The following is a 20,280-nucleotide window of genomic DNA, read 5'->3' as shown; positions in this document are numbered from 1 at the left end:
GAAAGAGAATATTACTCTGATTTATGACAGAATTAGAGATAGTTTCTTGTCCCTTAGATTTTAAAACTCGTGGCAAAATGTTTTCTTTCTAATCAGAGTCGGGGTCCATCAGGATATTAATGTGTGGACTCAATGATCAAATTTTGTCACGAAATACATCTGAGCAGGGGCGTTGTCTTCGCCCATTGATTTCCAGGTCCTTCCAACGGTTCGCATTTTAGAATTTTGTGATTTTTGTGATTTTTTTGGGGCGATTCCGCGCCTCTGAGGCGACGTGAGGGCCTGAGGGGACGGGGGCGCGGTCTACAGAGGGGGGTGGCTTAGTGGAGAGGCGGGAATCTATGTGAGGGCGTGGCTTAATGAGGAGGCGGGAACACGGTGAGGGGGCGTGGCGCGCATGCGCGAGGCGCGCGGCGGCGGCGGGCCCGGGGGGCGCGCACGGGGGGCGCGCGCGGGTTTTCCCGCCAGGTGCGCAGGTGGGCGGGGCCGCAGGTGAGGCAGGTGAGAGGCCCCGGGAGCCGCCATGGACGGCCCCGACCTGCCCATCCGCCGCTCCCGCCGCCAGCTGGTGGAGGCCGTGAGGGAGCGGCCCTTCCTCATCGTCACCGGCGAGACGGGCAGTGGCAAAAGCACGCAGCTGCCCAAGTACCTCTACGAGGCAGGTAACGAACCCCCCTCACTCCTCTTGTGGGACACAAGCAGCGATAAACTCGTATTGTAGTCCCCCTGTCTCCTCGAGAGTGACGCAGCTTCGGGCTGGGCTGTGATTGAGAGGAGGTGGCTTGATTGAAGCTTTTAAATAAAAATAAATAAACTGGTTCATGTGTACATTACACAGGTACGTGTTATAAAGTGACCTGGAGCAGCACAACTCAATGTCCCTGTCCCACAATCACTGGGGGTGTTCAGCCTGGGGTGATCTTAGAGCCCCTCCCAGCACCTGAAGGAGTCTGGAGTGACAGGACACAGGGAGTGGCTTCCCACTGCCAGGGAACAGAGTTAGATGGGATGTTGGGAAGGAATTATTCTCTATGAGGATGGGGAGGGCCTGGTACAGTCTTCCCAGAGAACCTGGCCCGTCCCTGGGAGTGCCCAGGGTTGGACAAGACTTGGAGCCACCTGTGCAAGGTGTCCCAAGAGAGGGTGGGGTGGAACGAGATGATCTTTAATATCCTTCCCAACCCCTTGTGTGTCCCCCACAGGGCTGGCCAAGCACGGTGCCATCGGAGTGACCCAGCCCCGGCGTGTGGCCACCGTGTCGGTGGCACAGAGGGTGGCCGAGGAGATGGGCTGTCACCTGGGGGGCCTCGTGGGCTACCAGGTCCGCTTTGATGACTGCACCTCCGAGGTGGGCACTGCCCTGGGGCTGTGGGCACGGTCACCTGGGCTGTCTCAGAGCTTTGGCAAGTTGTCTGTCCCAGCTGTTTGTGTCCTGTAACTCGTTTGAGGAAGTTTTTATTTGGGGCACCTTGCAGGTGCAGCATTGCCAAGCACCTGTGGTGTGTGAACAGCCATGGTGTCCTGGGCAGATGTGTGATGTGTGTGGGAGTGTTGGCTGTGAAACAAAAGGCCAGGCTGGCAGCTGAGTGTCTGCTGGAACCTTGCAGGACACTGTAATCAGGTACATGACTGATGGGTGCCTCCTGAGGCAGATCCTGACTGACCCCCTCCTCAGCAAGTACAGCGTCATCATTCTGGATGAAGCCCACGAACGCAGCCTCAGCACCGTGAGTGTCACTTACATCTGGTTTTTGGGTCACTGTTTCTCCTTTTCTGTGCTCTGTTCGTACCTTCCCTTCACTCAGCATCATCCCCAGGGGTTTTGACTGACTTTCCATGGATATGCTTTGTCCTTTTGCTGTCCTGAGAGCACAGATGGTGCTGCTTTTTGTTCAGTCTGTGCTGTATAAGTTGAAAATAAGATGTGGCCTCTAATAGTGTTGGAGTTTTTGTAGCTGTTGCATTTAAATGCAGTTAAAACTTTGCTGGCTGTTGAATACTCCCCCAAAATTTCCAGGAGTTAGAAGCCAAAACACAAAGTTTCTAGAATGCTAAGTAAAAAAACAAACCAACAAGAAATACACAAATAAAAGCCAAAACACCTCTCCTGCCCTAAGACCCAGTGTTTCTTAGGGTGTGTATGTGACTGTGCAAAAGAGATTATGGCTTTTGGGGCCATGGGAGCATCTAGACCTGAGTCCCAAAAGCTTTCAAAGGTCACCCTGACCCTTCTGTGGCCAGCAAAGGGGACATTTGAGTCATTGAGACCTCAGGAGATTGTGTTGTGTGCCAGACAACCTCCTGCTTCAGCAAACAACCTCCCAGTCCAGCTGGGAAAAGGGAAAATGCTTTTCTGAACCCCCAGTTTGCCCCCAGGCATCTGAGGGTATTGTAAATAACTGAGCTGAAGTGGTGGAAGGAGCAGGTTTGTAATTCAGAGCACCACAGAGTGAAATAAACTTGCTGAGGTCGTAGCAATAAATAAAAACAAGGAAAGGTGCACACACAGTCAGGGGAACATAGGCTGGAAAAGGGAATGAAAAATGGGTCTGAGGTAAGTTCTCACAAAAAGTATAAAAATGAGAAAAACAAAGGATTTTAAGTTACACTGGTGTTATCTATAGACACCAACTCTGTGAGAAGAGCTGCTAAAAATTAATTAAACTTCAGAAACCAAAATGTCCAGGGTAAAAACATGTTTTCTTCAGAGTGCTTTGGCCTGGAATATGTAATTTTCACTGTATCCACAGGCTAAAATCATGAAATTTCCAGGTTTGTCAGGCCCTTGTAACAAAACCAGGGTATTAACATCAACTATTTCTGTTCTTCTGCTAGGATATTTTATTTGGTTTGCTGAAGAAGCTGTTCCTGCAGCAGAAGCCAGCAGGCAGGAGGACAGACATGAAGGTGGTGGTGATGTCAGCCACCCTGGAGGTGGAAAAGCTCTCAGAGTTCTTTGGGCACTGCTCAGTGCTGAACATTCCAGGGAGGAGTTACCCAGTCAAGGAGATATTCTGCAACCTGCTGAGCCCCAGGGATGTGGGCAGCTCTGCCTATGTCACAGAGGTCTGGCTTGCTTTGTTTCCTCTGTGTTTTTTTGGGGTGATTTTCATCTCAGAGATGCTGAAAACACCTGTTGTGTTCTCAGCATCTCTGCAAGGAAATAGGGGAAGATCAGTTGGTATGAGTCGTCCCAGAAAGAATTAAATGGGATTTCAACTGATTTTGGGTTGTTTGTTGCTTGTTCCAGGCTGTGAAGGTGGCCCTGGATGTTCACTTAAATGAACCAGAAGGTGACATCCTGGTTTTCCTCACAGGTGAGAATTTTCCTGGGTCCTCCAGGTGAATTGTGGCACTGCCAGCAAAGCAGAAAAGCTTCCAAAGCCTGGCTGGTTTCTCCCAGAGCAGTGAGAAGGGAAAGGTGCTGGTTGATGCACAAAGTCCTGTGGAATGGTAGTTTTTAGAGCCTTTTAGGAATATCCAAATTGACTCTGTGATTGTCTGCGTGGTTTAGTTTATTGTTAATTCAGGGAGCAATAATTATTTTAGCTCTAAAATCCTACATCAATGCATGAGCCAGGCCCTCAGGTATCTTTTAAGGAAAATCCTTGGTGAGAGGCTCTGTGGAATGGAACCCCCTCTCATTAATTCCTTATTTTTCTCTCATTAATTCCTTATTTTTATGATGTTGGCAGCTCTGCCTATTGACAAAACAACCTTATTTAAAGATGTTGCAAACCAAGAAGGCAGAGCTGTGGCTAATTAAGTCCCTTAAATGCTCTTGTGTGTCTTTTAGGCCAAAATGAGATAGAAAGAGCTTGTGATTTGCTTTTCAAGAAAGCAGAATCCATTGATTACCGGTACGAGGTGCACGACCAGGCTGTGGAGGGTCTGCTCATCCTGCCCCTCTATGGCTCCATGTCCACAGGTCAGAGCACAAAATGTCATTTACTCACATCCCTCTTAACTGGAAGAGTTGTTGTAAACATTATCCTCATCAAATTTTCTGTTTGGGTTGGGAAAAAGGTGTTAATTAAACCCTTTGTTATAGTATTGTGGCAATTTGGGGTGGTTTTTTTTTTTTTTTTTTTTTTTTTTTTTTTTTTTTTTTTTTTTTGTGGTCATCATAAATTAAATCAAACTTCAGCCTTCTCTGCTTGCACAGGAGCCTCCAGTCAAAATCCAAATCCACTGGATATGGTTTCAACATCCTCAGTTAGGATGGGGATATTGAATAACTGAAAGTCCAGACAACCTCACATCCCTTTTTCCCCTTTTTCCCCTTTTTCCCCTTTTTCCCCTTTTTCCCCTTTTTCCCCTTTTTCCCCTTTTTCCCCTTTTTCCCCTTTTTCCCCTTTTTCCCCTTTTTCCCCTTTTCCCCCTTTTCCCCCTTTTCCCCCTTTTCCCCCTTTTCCCCCTTTTCCCCCTTTTCCCCCTTTTCCCCCTTTTCCCCCTTTTCCCCCTTTTCCCCCTTTCTCCCCTTTCTCCCCTTTCTCCCCTTTCTCCCCTTTCTCCCCTTTCTCCCCTTTCTCCCCTTTCTCCCTTTTTTCCCCTGTCATTTTAGATCAACAGAAAAGGATATTTCTGCCAGCTCCCAGAGGCATCAGGAAATGTGTGGTCTCCACAAACATTGCTGCAACATCTCTGACCATTGAAGGAGTCAGGTATTGATTTCTGTCCCTCATAAAAAGCTGTAGCAGAGGGAGTAATTCAGAAAGGTCTGGATTTGGAAAAACACATTTATTCTCCTACTACTGGGGGTTTTTTTTGGGTGTGTAGTAAGAAAACCCTTGATATTATTATAGTCTTAAAGGTGATTAATATTTTTACACCTAATTTGAAATCAAATCTACTGAATAACCAAGGTCTAGGTAGATTAAATGTGTTCTTTTTGATGAAATTCATGTTGCCTGCTGAGCCCTCTATTTTTTACCTCTCTGGATTGGTGGTTTTTTTTTTTTTTTTTTCAGATATGTGGTGGACAGTGGCTTTGTGAAGCAGCTGAATCACAATCCCCGAGTTGGTTTGGACATCCTGGAGGTGGTTCCCATCTCAAAGTAAGTTAAAAAATGTCACTCACTTGCTGTTTCTGGGAGCTGCTCTGGCAATAATGTTCTGCATTGGTTGCTCTTTAAAAAAAAATAAAAAAATAAAAAGATAGGCAACAACCTTGAGGCCCCATGATTTAAAACTGCTTTATGTAAAATAAAATAATTTTTATTATGAATTAAATATAGAGAGTAAATAAATAAATAAAGAGTGATTCAGGACATACAACTCCATAAAAGTTGCAGGTATTAAGGAGGAATTGGCACGGTCTGAGTTTAAAAAAATATAAAAATCTTCCATGCACAGAAATTCTCCTTTATTTCTTGCACAGCTGTGCAGGGATACTTCTTCCACCTACAAACAGAGAAATTCCTGTGCACCTTTGGGTGCTCCCAGTAGGGATAAAAGGTTTGGATTTTGAGTCTTTTTATTTTTTTGGGGGGACAGGAGTGAAGCCAAGCAGCGAGCTGGCCGCGCCGGCCGGACATCAGCGGGGAAAAGCTTTGGACTGTTCAGCAGGGAGTTCTGGGAGCAGTGCATGCCTGAGCACACCGTGCCAGAGATCAGGAGGACCAGCCTGACCTCTGTCATCCTCACCTTGAAGTGCCTTTCTGTCCATGATGTCATCAGGTGACCTCCCTGGGGCAGGATTATCCCGGGCTGTCTGAGGGGTGGGAGGCAGGATTAGGGCCCCGGCCAACTGGGACACTTCAATCAGCTTTCCTGCTCTTCTCTGCTGTAATTCCAGCTTGGATCCAGAGCTGGGGTCCGGTTTGAGGCTCTGCCAAAACTCCCATCCCTCCCAAATTAAATGTGTTTGTTCATGGAGTTCCTTGGAATACTTAAAATCCTTAAAATACTGGTTTTCATCCCTTGAAATACCTGAAATCCATAAAATACTGGGTTTTATACCTTGAGATGCTTAAAATACTGTTTTTTATATCTTGAAATACCTTGAAATCCTTAAAATACTGATTTTTATACCTTGAAATACTTAAAATCCTTAAAATACTGATTTTTATACCTTGAAGTACTTAAAATTCTTAAAAAACTGGTTTCTCCACTGTAATTCCAGCTTGGATCCAGAGCTGGGGTCTGGTTTGAGGCTCTGCCAAAACTCCCATCTCTCCCAAATTAAATGTGTTTGTTCATGGAGTTCTTTGAAATACTCAAAATCCTTAAAATATACTTAAAATATATTTGAAATACTTAAAATACAGGGTTTTATACCTTAAAATACTTAAAATTCTTAAAATACCGGTTCTCCACTGTAATTCCTGGGGTCCAGTTTGAGGCTCTGCCAAAACTCCCATCCCTCCCAAATTAAATGTGTTTGTTCATGGAGTTCTTTGAAATACTCAAAATCCTTAAAATATACTTGAAATACTTAAAATACAGGGTTTTATACCTTGAAATACTTAAAATACTTGAAATTCTTAAAATACTGGTTCTCCACTGTAATTCCAGCTTGGATCCAGAGCTGGGGTCCAGTTTGAGGCTCTGCCAAAACAAATTTGTAGCGTTCCTTGAAATACTTAAAATCCTTAAAATACTGAGTTTTATCCCTTGAAATACTTGAAAATCCTTAAAATACTAGTTTTTATACCTTGAAATAATTAAATTCCTTAAAACGTTGGGTTTTATACCTTTAAATACTTAAAATCCTTAAAATACTGGGGTTTATACCTTGAAATGCTGGGTTTTATACTCAAAAAAGCTTCATCTCTCTGGATTTTTTTTTAGTTCTAGGATGATGCAAGTGTAGAAAATGCAGTTTAGTGTGGGATTTGTCATCAGGAATTCTTCAGCTGGGGGTTGTACATTAACACACCCAGATGCTGAAGATTATTATTATTATTGTTATTTTAGCTTTGGTCAGCAAACCTGCATTGGGAGGTTTAAAAATTATTTTTATAAATACGAAAACTAACAAATCTGCTTCATTTTTAACCCCAGATTTCCCTATTTGGACCCCCCTGAGGAAAGGCACATTTTGGAGGCTCTGAAGGAACTTTACCAGTGTGATGCCATTGACAGGTAAAAACCAAAGGAGTGTGGACACTACAAGATTTTCAGATTTAAGGTTTAAGTTGGTGTTTTGTGTGGACTAAAGGACTTTTCCTCTCACCTCCCCAGCAGCAGAATGTGTTTCCTTATTTAACTTCCAGGAAGTTTGCTGGGGTTTAATAAACTGTCTAGAAAAACAAGGGCAGAGCTGAGTTTGGGGCTTGGGAGATACAGATCAGGTTCTGCACATTGTCCTGGAGTTCCTAAGTGACCTCGGCTCTGGAATTCCTGAGGGCACATCCCAGACTGTTGTGGCTCAAGAGCCCAGGCTCTGGCTGGGAGGTCCATCCAAGAGATCAGGACAGGAAATGAGATCTTATCCCAAGCTTCCAGGAATTCTTATAAATAATTAAGAAAAAAAGGCTGGCTGTGCTTGCCATGGAGCAGACACGAGCAAGCTGGAGAAATGTGGATTGTTTTATTGCTGATGACACTTCTCCATGTCCCCTGCACCTGTGTGGACACTCACAGTGCAGAGGGACTCAATTCACATTTAAACATAATTTCATTGAATCTGCTATTTATATACATATATATATTTCTTTTTTTCCTGGTTTAAGGAGAGGCCACGTCACAAGGCTGGGAGAATTCCTGGTGCAGTTTCCCCTCCCTCCCAACCTGTCCTGTGCTCTGATTAAAGCTGCCTCCCTGGACTGTGAGGATCTCCTGCTTCCCATTGCAGCCATGCTGTCTGTGGAGAACGTCTTCATCCGGCCAGGTGGGAAGGAGAAAAAAAAAAATGAAAATGAATGGAAAAAAAAAGAAATTTAATTTCCCAGCTTGCCATGCTCTTGGAGTCAGGGCGCTGTGCGTGCCAGGGGCTGGACAGCAGCTGTTGCAGAGGCCCCAGAGCAGCAGGGATTGGGTTGTGTTTGTCTCAAGGCTGTTGAGCTGGAAAGCAGCATCTGCCTAAGCTGAGAGGTCAGGAGGGGAAATCTCTGTGACAGAAGGGAAGAGGCAAAAATAAAGGGAAAAAGAAAAAAAACAACCCTCCACCAGAAAACCAAAATGTGCAGATGTGTTGCTGTTGGTCTGAGTGCAGACATGGGGCATCACCTCTGGATTGTCTTTTCTGTTCTTTTCTGTTTAACCAAACAGATTATTATGTTTCTGTGAGAGGCTTGGCTTGGCACTGCCTCATTGCCAGTGGTTTTCTCAGTGGAAAATGTTAATTCTGCTGTGGTTCCAGGGTAGTTTCAGTAGAGAATAGTTCCTCTAGAGCTGAACTCAGACTTTAACCAGGGCTAAACTTGAGTCTGTCCCATCCTCCTGTCCCCTCCTGCTGCCCACCCCCAGCTGTGGCAAAACATCTGCAGCCTTTTGGGGGGGACCTTTGTCCTGCCCAGTCCCTCACTGGCCCTGCTCCAGTTCTCTCTGTCCTCCCTGAGCTGTTGGAACAGCAGCCACAGTTCCTGCTGCCAGCCCTGATAAGCTGGATCCTGCCCTGGGCTCCTTCCCAACCCCACAAACTGTCCCTTTGCTTCCCCATCCTCTGTGCCCTTGGTTTTTTTTTTTGCCTGTCACCCTGCAGCAGCCCCTGTGTATGGGGAAGCAGACACAGATCTCCATCCTCCAGGTGCTTTTTCCAGTGCCATCCACCTTTTCCAGGTGCTTTTTCCAGTGCCATCCACTTTTTCCAGCTGCTTTTCAAACTTCTGTCATCCCCTGCAACAGCAGCAGCAGTTCCAAATGGCCTTTGCAGCCCTGCCTGCCTCTCCCAAGGGAGAAGGAGAAACCCTTTTGGGTGTTTAAAACCTGAAATTACACTTTGAAAATGTCACTTTTGCCCAGTGCCTTTGATGAAGGTGAATTCCCACTGAACTCATAGATCCAGTGGTTTTTATCTTTATTTATTTCAAGGTCTCCATTGCTGTGGCAGCAGGACAAAGCTGAGTTCAGTAGATTAGAGGGTGCTGTGGTGGGGTGGGTTCAACAGTCTTGTTTTTTCTCTCTCTTGATCCCTGCGAGCTCTTTGTTTATTCCTTTATCTTTCCATGTCGTCCTCTGGATGGATTGTGAGTGAGAAATACTTTGTAAGAGACTGGAATTCTTCATCCTTGGTGCTGTGTGATGAGATTAATCATAGATTTGATAGCATACATGCTCTTGTTCAGCAGTAGTGGAAGGGGGAAGAACTGTAAATGCAACTGGAGAAGGAGAGACAAATATAAAAATAACAGGAATTGAGAGCCAAGGCTGCCAAACACACACTAACAGAAAATTAGGCAGTGATAAATAAAAATGACTTTAAGTGAAACGTAACTCTATTCCTCAGGTGATCCTCAGAAGCAAAAGGAGGCTGAGCTTCAACACCAGGAACTTGCCTCACAAGTGGGAGGATGCAATGACTTTGCCACCCTCTTAAATATTTTTGAACAATGCAAAGCAAGGTATGAAATTCTCCCTCACAGTAAGTGGTTTTGCATTGCTCATAACTCCCAGTTTTTAGATGTGCTGAAGATAAACACCTTTGTGCTCACTCCTAATTTCAGATTTATTCCTTTTTGTGAGCTGTGATTTCCATCCAGACACTTTTTATTTAACCCAGCAAAGTATCTGCCTGTGTAGGTTGTTGCCTTTTGTATGACCATAACAATAAAATAGAGGCAAATTTCTTTGCAAGCAGCTTACAAAGGACTTCTTTATAATTCAAATATTCCTGTTCTCAGCAAGTCTCCTTCAGCCTGGTGCCAGAAATACTGGATCCATTGGAGGGCTGTGAAATCTGCTTTTAGTGTGGAAAGACAGCTGCGGGAAATAATCACTAAACTGAAACAGGTAAAAAAAAATACAATTTCTGGATATGTTTGAGCTGTATAAACTTATATTGAAGAAGTGTAATGGATGCTGAGCCTTTGCCAAGTGGCTGCTGCCTTTCTGCAGTAGAAAGCACTTAAATATTTTTGTAGAGCACCCTTGTAACTCAGGTACAGTGGTGGAAATGGGCAAGGAGGAGAGTTTTTCTCCTTTCCTCATGGTTTCTGTACAGAAAGAAACCCAGAGTTTTAAACCCATGGGATGGAGGGTGTTTACCTGCTTTTTCTTGAAGAAAAGATCCTGATTGATGTTGCTTTTTCTTTCCCCAGCTGCCAGACTTCCCTAAAGAGACTTTTGAAGGCTCCAGAACTGAAATACTGAGAAGATGCCTGTGTGCAGGATACTTCATCAACGTTGCTAGGAGGTAAGGAACGAAGTTTGGAGAACTGAATGGAAAAGAAATTACACAAATTACTTTAAAGTGTGTTTGTATGTTGGTAAAAGCAGCAAAGCAGTAACTGCAGGTGAAGATGTTTCTGCAAAGGGCTGGAACCTCTCCCTCACTGTTCCAAGGGTGTCAGCAGCTTCCCAGCAATGTCATTTTTCCGTCTGTGAAATCATCACCTGATGAGTGGTTCCAGATATTCAGTAAAGAGCTTGGAAATCTCCAGTTGTCACAGCTTTCAAAGGCTTCACTCCCAATCCCTGTTGTTACTGTGGTGTTACACCTGCAGTGCTGCTGTGGTAAATTAGATATATTGCATTTCACTTTTTAAATGGTTTTTTACAGTTTAACTCCGGAAGCGCCTTCCTCTAGGTAGATATTTGAGAACTTTTTTCTGTGCTGCTGCTGCTTTGTTGAGTTCAGTGTTGCTATCTGATTTGCTGCCTAATCACAGCAATGTGTGTTTTGTTTTGTTGTTGTTTTAATTTATGTTTTTCAGATCTGCAGCCAGGACGTTCTGCACCATGGATGGACATGGCAGCATAGTCTACATCCACCCTTCATCCACAGTGAGTTCCCAAAGCCTGCTGATAGAGCAGAAAAGCATCTCTAAAAGGAGTAAGGGGCAGGTCCCTAAACTCTCCCTGGTGTTTGCTTTGTGCTCTGCTGCGGTGTTCATTTTGAGAGTGGGGAAGATCCTCACTGTGGGCTTTTTTTATCTTCTTTTCTATTAGAGCTGGGATTAAATGCTCCAGAGATGGATTTCATGTTCATACTCAGATGTTTATTAATTCTTGTCTTGGTTACAGTCTCACAAGCTGTGAGTTCTAGCTAGCAAAGTGAAAAATGGCTCTCTATCTTTTTCTGAGGTCTTTAAGAACAAACTGTCTAATTATGAAATGACACCTAAATTATTTTTACTTTTAACTTAATAACCAACCACCCATGGCCCACAATGTGGATTTTTCTACCTAATTATAAGATGCCACCTAAACCCATGAAAAGAAGGTGAAAAAGAAGGGCTTAGCCTTCACCCTAAATCTTCCATTTTGCTTTATATATATATTATATTCTAAAACTTTAAACTTTAGGTTCTCTACTGTGTGATATTACACACTTCTACTTAAACTACACACCCATAATCTCAGTGCTGTCAGTCAGTTTTGGAAGCCTTTTTGAAGGGCTTAAGTCAAATACAGTATTTTCTTAAGAGTCAGTACCTAAAATTCTCAGTACTCAAAGTTCCCACACCTCACTTCTTCAGACTTAGTAAAGGTTTGCTTTATGAAGTGAGAATGACACAGGCTGGACTTTCCCTCTGGCTCTTTGGACCTCATGGGCCATTTTAAATCTGAAAACTCAGCATAACACCCCCTCACCTCTGAATCAGACACCCTGCTAGAGGTAGGGCTCTGAAAACCAAACCAACTGCGAGGAAACCTATGAATTTTTCAGCTCTACAACCAGGAGACCCTGCTGGAGTGGATCATCTTCCACGACGTGGCCGTGACCTCCAAGATCTACGTGCGCACCGTGTGCCCCGTGCGCTACGAGTGGGTCAGGGACCTGCTGCCCAGGCTGCACCAGGTGGATGCCTATGAGCTGAGCAGCGTGGCCAGGGAAGAGGTGACTGAGGAGGAAATAACCAAGTGGAAGCAGAGGGAGGAGCTGAAAAGGCAGTGTGGTAAGCACAAGTGCTCGTCCTTCTCAGTGCGTGTGGTTTTTGTTGTTGTTTTAGAACCCTCCATGTGTTTATTGTGTCACATTCTGGGATAGAAAGTGTTAATTTGTGTGGTTCTGGTTGTTTTGTTCTCCTCACGGCTCTGCAGTCCTTATTTTCTGTCCCAGCAGTGTGAATTTGCACGCTGTGTTTTGCCACGCTCCTCCCCCCTTTTGGTTTCTTAGAGCAGAGCCTGAACAGAGTTAAATAAAAGCATTTTGAGGCTGGTTGTTTAAGTTTGTGAAAGGTATTTAGCCATTGATGCCCAAATAATGCTGCCCTGACTTCTCAGGGAGAAGTCCTGAGAGCTGTGGGGCAGAGGGAAGGAAAAAAAAATATCCAAAACCTCACCCAGCAATAAACACAGGGGGGAAAGTCTCACATTTTGGTGGATGTCTCATTGTGACAATTAATTGAATGCCATATGTTTAAATAGTCAGTTTTAATTAGAATTGGTGCCTGCTCACTGATCTGGCTGCTTGACATTCTTGGGATTCTCCTGTCAGCAGGTTCCTAAAGCAGCCAAGTATTCCAAGGGCCTCTTTACTCCTGACCCTTCCAAAACATCCATTTATTGTGCAGTAAATACAGATTCTCTTCCATTTCTTTAACAAAGGGAAAAATGCAGACTTGTGCTCACACCAGCATCTCCTGCCCTGCATTATTGTATAAACCCACCATTTAAAACATGAATTTCGTTTGGTTATAAATAATGCAGAAGAGCCTCATCAGATTATCTAAAGGAAATGTTCTCTGTGTCCCCCTTCACATTATTACCTCATCAGGCAATTGCCAATTAATTGGAGTTTAATATTGATTTTTCAGATGTTGTATTTCTGGGACCTACATGAAAATAGGTGGCTGAATAGCTGACAAGACAATAATTAGAAATATTTTAACAATGGATGTTGATTAAAGCTCCTTCCTATCCCAGAACCTGGTGCCCAGGACCAGGCTGCAGTAGCTGCTTCACTCACACAGATTTGAGGCTCTCAGAGCCTTTAATTAATTTTAAGACTGAAAATATTTTCTGCTTCTCTTCCCTTCTGTGAGCAGCAGTCCCAAGGTCTCAGTGCTGTGGGGGAATGTGTATTTCTGATGGTGGCTGCTCTGCAATATTGACTTTTCCCACTCCCTTATCTGCATGTTTTCCTTTCCCTTCCTCCTGCCTCCGGGAATTTTTTAAAGATAGTTTATCCTAATGTTTTTTCCTGTCCTGCCTAAACCTGGGTTTGGGATATGCAGTTCCAGAGAAGAAATGGGTGTGTAGAACACAGGCTGCATATTCTCTGCTACAATAAAAAGCAAGATTTGGGGATGAGATGAGCCCAGCTGCAAATATTGACATGGGAGCTAAGGCATGATTTTATTTTTAATTTTTTTTTTTCCCTTCCCTGCTGTGGTGCAGTCTGTCCTCTCTGGAACTCATTCAAATGGCTGCCTGGGACTTGGAGGGAAAAAAAAAAAAATATTTTGTTGGGGTTTTTTTTTTTTTATTTTACAAATAGGAGGACTTGTAATGCTGGGGAGGGTTTTGACACAGAGAGTTTATTTCTTTCTCTACTCTCCCAACAGAAGGAGCCACAGACAACTCTGCCAGGAAGATGGAGAGGAGGAATGATGACCAGTCCATCCAGGATGCCCGAGCTCGGTACCTGGAGAGGAAACAGCAAAGAGCTCAAGGTCTGAGTGGCCCAGAGAAGGAAATGGGGTAACTCTGCTGCCAGTTCTGCCCCCACTACCCAGGAGAAGGAATTTGTGCAGCTTTGGGGGTGTTTGCAAAGTGCCAAAGGACTGACAGGAGTGCAGGGAAACTTCTGCTTTGTGATCAGTCCCAGTGCCAAGAGGACAAACACAACCTTCCCTCTGCCTCAGCCAGCAGGGAAAACTCCCCAAGCTGAGTTGTGTTGCTGCAGGTCAGTGGCAACAATTAATTTATTTAGTGGCCTCAGCTGTGGCTGAAGCCCTGATGCAAAGTGTGGTGCCAATTCTCTGGCATTTGTTTGACTTAAAGAGGTCTCAGTGCTGTTATAAATGAAATTTTTCCTAAAGGTCGGTTGGGGTTTATTTTTATAAGGAGGGGAACAGTTTTTTTTTTTCAAAAAAAATGGAAGTTTTTTTACCCATTTTATTCTGTCTGATGGTGGTCATACTCAGGAAAATGTGCAGGAAGGGCAGTTTTAATGGAAGCAGGAGGATTAAATCCAAATTTCCCATCTGCTGTACCAAGTACACACAAGGAAAATAAAAGTTGGGTTTTTTTTTTTTTTTTCCTTGAGCATCTGAAAGAGCAAGGAGCTGTGCTGCTTTGTCATCACAGAGTTTGTTTCCCTCTCAATAAAGAAATCCTGTTTTATCACCGTAATAATCCTAAAATGCTCCAGGGCTGGAGTGAGGAGTTTATGTAAGAATTTCCAAATAATTGGAAGAACTTGCTGTGATTTTTCCTGCCTCAGCTGTGTGCTCTGTGTCACCCTGGGCACTGGTTCAAGTCGTGTTGTAGCCTAAATAAAACATTCACCATTCCACCTCTGCCTCACCTCAAGCCATTCCAGCCCTTCCAAAGCCTCCAGAACCTCAGGATTTTTTTTTTTTTTTTTAATATTACAATATTATTGTTCATAAAGAAAGTGCTGGGTCTGGTAATTACTCCTCTTCCTGTGATTGATGGGAAAGGCTTTTGTTCTTTCAGGGCTCTGCTTTTGGAGCAGCAGCAGCACTTGGGTTTGACTCATCCTCTGCTCTGAATTTCGCTGTTTAATTGGATTTATATTTGCAGTGTCACGGCCCCTCATGAGTCAAATGCCATCTGCACCACCCAGTGGGCCTGAAATGAGTACACAGAATGCCCACTGTTCCTTGGGGCTATAAATCACTTGGCAGATCCTGATGCTTTCTGATTTTTTAATATATATATTTATTTTTTTTCACTTTCTTCATAGCAAGAAGTAAGGGATTTCCCCCCCACAAACACACACAGTATTCCAGGGCTTTGGAGAGGGGGAATTTAAGGCAAAATAAAAATTATCTGGGGAAGTAAAATAGGATTTCAGTGTGACAGCACACACAGCTCTGGGCAAAGTACCTGGAGTGCTGCAGAAAAAAAAAAAAAAAAAAAAAAAAAAAAAAGAAAAGAAAAAAAAAAAGTGAAGTTTTTACCTGTTTTACATGCTGGAGTTAAAAGTGTGAGTTAATAAGACACAGGAGGAGACGTGGAGCTTCATTACTGCACTGTACTCATTAACAGAGGGCCTGGGAAGGGTCTGGGGGAGCATCCCCAGGGGGTGAGGGACAGGGACAGCAGTGACAGGGACATGGGGGGACAGGAATCCATCAGATCCCAGGGACAGAGACACCCTTGTCCCCCTCGCTGTCACCTGTGGGGGGTGTGGCTCCATCACATCCCGGTGACAGGGACATCCCTGTTCCCTCAGTGTCCCCAAGGCGGGGGACATCCCTCCCATGCTGGTGACAGGGACACCGTGGGGAGGGGTTGTCTGGGGGCTCCCCGGTGTCCCCACGGTGTCCCCCCAGTGTCCCCGGAGTGTCCCCCCAATGTCCCCCTACAGTGTCCCTTCAGTGTCCCCACAGTGTCCCCCCGGTGTCCCCACAGTGTCCCCTACAGTGTCCCCACAGTGTCCCCACAGTGTCACCTTGCCCGGCCGCGCCGCCCCACGTGACCCGGCGCGCGCGCGGGGCGGAAGTGACGCCGCGGCCCCCCGGTCGCATGATGTGGCAAAAAAAAAAGGCCGGGAGAAAGGGAAGGGAAGGCAGGGAGTGATGCGTCCCCAAATAGTCCCTTCCGGCGGCGCATCACAGCCGCCGCTCCCATTGGGCGCCGCTCGCCGGGATCCCTCCGCGCGGCCGGGCCCCTCCGGCGGCGGCAGGTGCGGTGTATCCTTCCGCGGCGGTATCCTTCCGCCGGCGGGGGCAGCTTCCGCACGGCCCCGCTCCGCCATCGCGGCTCCGCTCCGCCCGCACCGCTGAGCCCGGCCCGGCCCGGAGCGCCCCGCCGCCGCCATGGCCCAGATCCTGCCCATCCGCTTCCAGGAGCACCTCCAGGTGGGCGCGGGGGCGGGCGGGCCGCTGCCTCTCACCGCCGGGGGGGAGCCGCCCGGGGCCGGTGCCGGGGGAGCCGCGCCGGGCCTGCCCGCGGTGTCTCCGTGAGGGCCCCGTGGGGCGGCGGGCGGCCGGGCGCGCTGGGCGGGGTGGTTCCCCCTGTCGCTGTGCGCGGCTCCGGGAGCGTTTCCCGAAGGGCACCTCCCGGGAAAGGCCAGGCAGGGCAGGGCCGGGCCGGGCCGTGCCGCCCTTGCCGGTGCCCCGGCGGGGTGGGCGAGGCTGGCGCGGTGCCCGGGCGGTGCGGGCCGGGCCCGCCGCTTCCTCTGCGCTTTTACCGGAGCAGCGCCACGGGGAAATCCCGGCCCGGCACCGGGAGGGTTGAGCTGGGCAGGCGGCCGAGCTGCCTCCGCGCGCGCCGCTTAATTTTTATTTATTTATTTAAACAGCGTTAAAACCTCTGTAATTCTAAGCACAGACTTAAAGCGATTTTTTTTTTTTTTTGCCTGTGTTCCCGCCTTGAAATGTCATCTCGTGGAAGAAAAAAAAAAATAAAGCACGTATTGCGGCGAAATGTGGGAGCTGCTGCGGCTTCCCCGCAGTGCAGCTGTGGCAGTGCAGGTGCCCAGGTGCCAGCGCTGCTTGTCCGCTGGCCTCTCCCCAGCCCCGGCAGCTCTCATTGCACCACGCGTTAATAGTTTATTTCCGAGCCATGGCCTTTAATTTCTCTAAGGTGACTTCCTGGAGGCGCTGGTAGCTCGTCCCGGGCGGGCTGTGGCGCTGGAATGCGGGGTTACCTTCCCCGAGCAGTTTGTGCCTCCCCTGTCCGTGGGTGAAGCTCTGGAGCACAGGGAGGGGTCTGGGATCCAGTTGTGCAACGGGCACTTCCTATCTGACAGGTCTGAAGGGCGAAGTGCTGTGAGCCACGCTGTTACTAAGCTCGGTTTTACTGCTAAGGAGCATTTTTTTGAGGAGAATTTCTCTCATAGAAGCTAAATTGGCACACCTGGCCCAGCTCTCCTGGCAGCGTGGTGCTGGTGTCTGTGTTTAGTTTGTTCTTGGGCACTCATGTAGTGATGGATTTGCATGGTTTATTTACAGTGACTTTTTTCCCCTAACTCAGCTGGAAGGCAATTCATTTCTAGGCACCTTGTTAAAAGAACCATTGCAGAATATTCACTTACAGCTGTTCACTGTATTTGGACACTGTAGTGTCCCAATAAATGCTGCTTTAGGGGTTGTTTAGGTGGGCAGCTGAGCAGTGAATGATTTTACTCCAGTATCAGTTTAAAGGCAGGCAAGAATTCAGAGTTTAGGTGTCCCTGCAGTGACAGGAGAATCTCAGGACTTGGCCAGAGCTTCACCTCCAATCCAGTGCCTTTCTCTGGTGGTGGCAAAGCCCAGAACCAGGTCCTGAGGAGATTCTGTGCACTCAGGAGGAACTCACCTCTGGGCAGCCCAGCTTTGACTGAAGCATCCTGGCACCTCTGATACATTATTTAAGCCCCAAAGCTCGCCTGTGACCCACTGCCAGGTCTCTAATGACATGAGTACTGTTACATAATGAAACTCATCTGCTTCACACCACTAGTGCTGGGAACTTTCAGGCCAGCACTAGGGTGGAACAGGACTGTTCTGCCTCCAGCCTGATTTATCTGTTTATTTGGGGTTGAATTTGCATTTTTCTCTGCCTGTACCTATTCAGTGTGGAGCACTGGCTGAACCAGACTCTTTTACAGCTGCACACAGGAGCTGATGATGGGTGTGCTCCCCTCTGAGCCTGGGTGCACATGGCTCTTGCCCTTGATGCTGCTGAACTTCCTCCTTTCATTTCATTGAAAAAAAAATCACAGGAATTTGGATTCTAGGAGTTAATTGTGTTAATTGCTGAAGTTCCTGACATAAATGTTGAGAGCAGAAACATTGATACTGCAATGTTTCTGCTGTCCAGGCTGCTCCTAGGAAATCCTCAGGGACTCAACAATACAATTTCTTGAACTGTACCTGACCCACATTGTCTAGGAAACTTGTCAGGCAGGTGTTGTGCAACACTTGCTGGTTTGTAGTGATGCTTAGTGAAAGATGAGGTTCCCAACTGCAGCAGGTGATGGGTTTGAATGAGAAAGTTCTTGCAGGCTGTTACTGAAATCAGTCAGTACACACAGTGTGATCCTGGTTCTCCACAGATTCATCAGAGGTTAAAAAATGGTCAAGTACAAAGCTTGATGTTCAGCTTCAAGCCAGTCCATGACCTGTTGCTGTGTGATTTGGAGATGAAAAGGTAAAAAAGCTCCAGAAACCTTTCTCCTGAATGCCTCATCTCTTAGTGCTTTGTACCCCAAACTGGAGCTAAAGGTGTACTTTGGACCAGTAGTTAACTTGTTAGGGAGGAGGGAACTTCCTGTGGAGTGTGAAACCAAAAAGTGTAGTCAGGTTTCAGGGTTTGTTTGCCTTGGTCCCATGACATGCTCTGCAATCTCAGCAGCCCCAGGTGTGCAGGTTCTTATCTGTGTGGTGTCTGCTCTGCATCCCTGCCTTGCCACCAGAGAACATCAACAACAGCCTGTGCAGAAACTTTCCTTGGGAATTTTCAGGGAGGAACCAGATTCCTGTGCTATCAAAACTCTTGTTATAAAACTTTATGTAGCTACTTCTTTTTTTTTTTTTTTTTTTTTTCAGAGTGACTATGAGGAAACAATCCACTGTGCATGTAGTGGGAGATCAGAGTTCAGTGTGTGGGATGATTGCAAATCTAGTTGCTCCTATCCAGGCTTCAGGGATTCCTAAAATGTGCTTGTTTGTGTTTGAGGGTGAAAGTAAAACAGCTGCTCGCTCTGGTGGGTCAGTGGAGCTTTTCTAAGGTGACAAGTTATTGATGAGTGAGGAGGAACCAGACTAATTAGAAGGTGATGAACTGTGATTGCCACTTAATTTAACCACATTACCCTGAAATAAACATTGAACTTGGACCAGGCCCACTGCTGTACTGAGTTAAGGCATTAATAAATACTCTTCTGAATCTAAATATTTTTGTAAGGCAATGTAGAGAAAACTGCCAGCTGAGGCTGTGCACTTGATACCAAGACAGAACTGCTTTTTTAACCCCAGGAAAAGGGGGTTTGTATCTATTGTTCATTGATGGAACAAACCTGAATGGCAGCTGTGCTGTTCTGGTGTGGTGGTGCTTGGATGGCTCTTGGAATCACAGCTGTGCCAGAGAATTAAACAGGACAGCTAAGGCATTATAGAATAAAACACAGAAATTCAATACTTTGCTCTAAAAATGACAAACAGCAAAATTTTTCCCTGTATTGTGCTGACAGTGGGTTTAATACAGCCTAAAACATTAAATCTCTGCTGTAACAGCATTACTTTGGAGCAGTCACATCCTCTCTTAATAACACAGTCAGGAATTAGAGGACTGCTGTACCTAATGCTGTTCTGGTGGGATTCCTGCTCTCTGCTCCTTAGTGGATCCAAATTCCTAAAGCCAGCCAGTTCAGAGTATTCCTACAGAGGGAAAAAACAGAGAAATGAAATGTCTTGTGGAGAGAGAGAGAGAGAGAGATTGTGTGTGTGTGTCAACTAATTGGATAGGAGCAATTAGTTAAGCAGTTTATGAGCTGTTCTGGGCATGTCCCTCTCAGCAGGCACTGAGGTGCAGGGGGCTCTGCCTGCCTTGGTGGCTGTGCTGGTTTAGTGCTTCCTGCTGGGATTGGAGCCTCAAGCAGAGATAAGGAATTTGGGATTCGGGGGTTCTGAGCTCCAGTTGCAGCAGGTCCAGCCTCAGTGGTGGAGCTGAAGCAGCTCCAGAGCACGTCTGTGGCCGCTGGGAGCGGGTGGTGCCTCGGCCTGCTGAGGGTGAGGCAGAAAATAGGAAGGATATAGAAATAGGAGAGCTCTTGAATGTTAGAGAGGTCCCTTATCTGTTGAAAACACGACTTCCTAGGCTGTCACAAGCTGTAACTCTTACCTTGCACTGGTAAATGTGAAGTACTTTGCTGTGGGACTCTCAGAACTGCAGGGAGTAACTAAGAAAGCATCACAAACACAAATGGTTTTGTGTGACTTAAGTTTGCTTTCCTGAATTTTCATGTATGGAATTAAAAGAGCAGCTGAAGTGTAGCCTGGGGTCTGCCTTGATCAATCAAAGCCTAGGAAAGCCTGGGATAGAGCTAATATGACT

General features: G+C 46.2%; 2 protein-coding genes across 2 annotated transcripts in view; both read left to right on the top strand.

Moving 5' to 3' along the window:
* Positions 1-523: 523 nt before the first annotated feature.
* Positions 524-15,150, top strand: DHX40 (DEAH-box helicase 40; the record flags this gene model as incomplete). Its single annotated transcript, XM_083875100.1, has 17 exons — positions 524-662; positions 1,203-1,348; positions 1,608-1,727; positions 2,836-3,066; positions 3,251-3,317; positions 3,797-3,928; positions 4,565-4,664; positions 4,971-5,057; positions 5,497-5,679; positions 7,006-7,086; positions 7,677-7,834; positions 9,392-9,506; positions 9,786-9,894; positions 10,203-10,297; positions 10,818-10,887; positions 11,774-12,002; positions 13,614-15,150. The coding sequence occupies 17 exons, from the start codon at positions 524-526 to the stop codon at positions 13,751-13,753; spliced, it is 2,202 nt and encodes a 733-aa protein (XP_083731226.1). The 3' UTR covers positions 13,754-15,150.
* Positions 15,151-15,977: 827 nt separating this feature from the next.
* Positions 15,978-20,280, top strand: part of CLTC (clathrin heavy chain) — a 29,691-nt gene continuing 25,388 nt past the window's right edge. Inside the window, exon 1 of the mRNA XM_083875050.1 lies at positions 15,978-16,100. Coding sequence (XP_083731176.1) covers positions 16,059-16,100 — 42 coding nt within the window. The 5' untranslated portion in view covers positions 15,978-16,058. The remainder of the gene's footprint in view (positions 16,101-20,280) is intronic.

This window comes from Zosterops lateralis (genome assembly GCF_965231275.1).
Source record: "Zosterops lateralis genome assembly, chromosome: 19".
In the NCBI taxonomy this organism is placed as follows: domain Eukaryota; kingdom Metazoa; phylum Chordata; class Aves; order Passeriformes; family Zosteropidae; genus Zosterops; species Zosterops lateralis.
The sequence above is the reverse complement of the archived record's forward strand: the minus strand, read 5'-3'. Positions and strand labels throughout refer to the sequence as shown.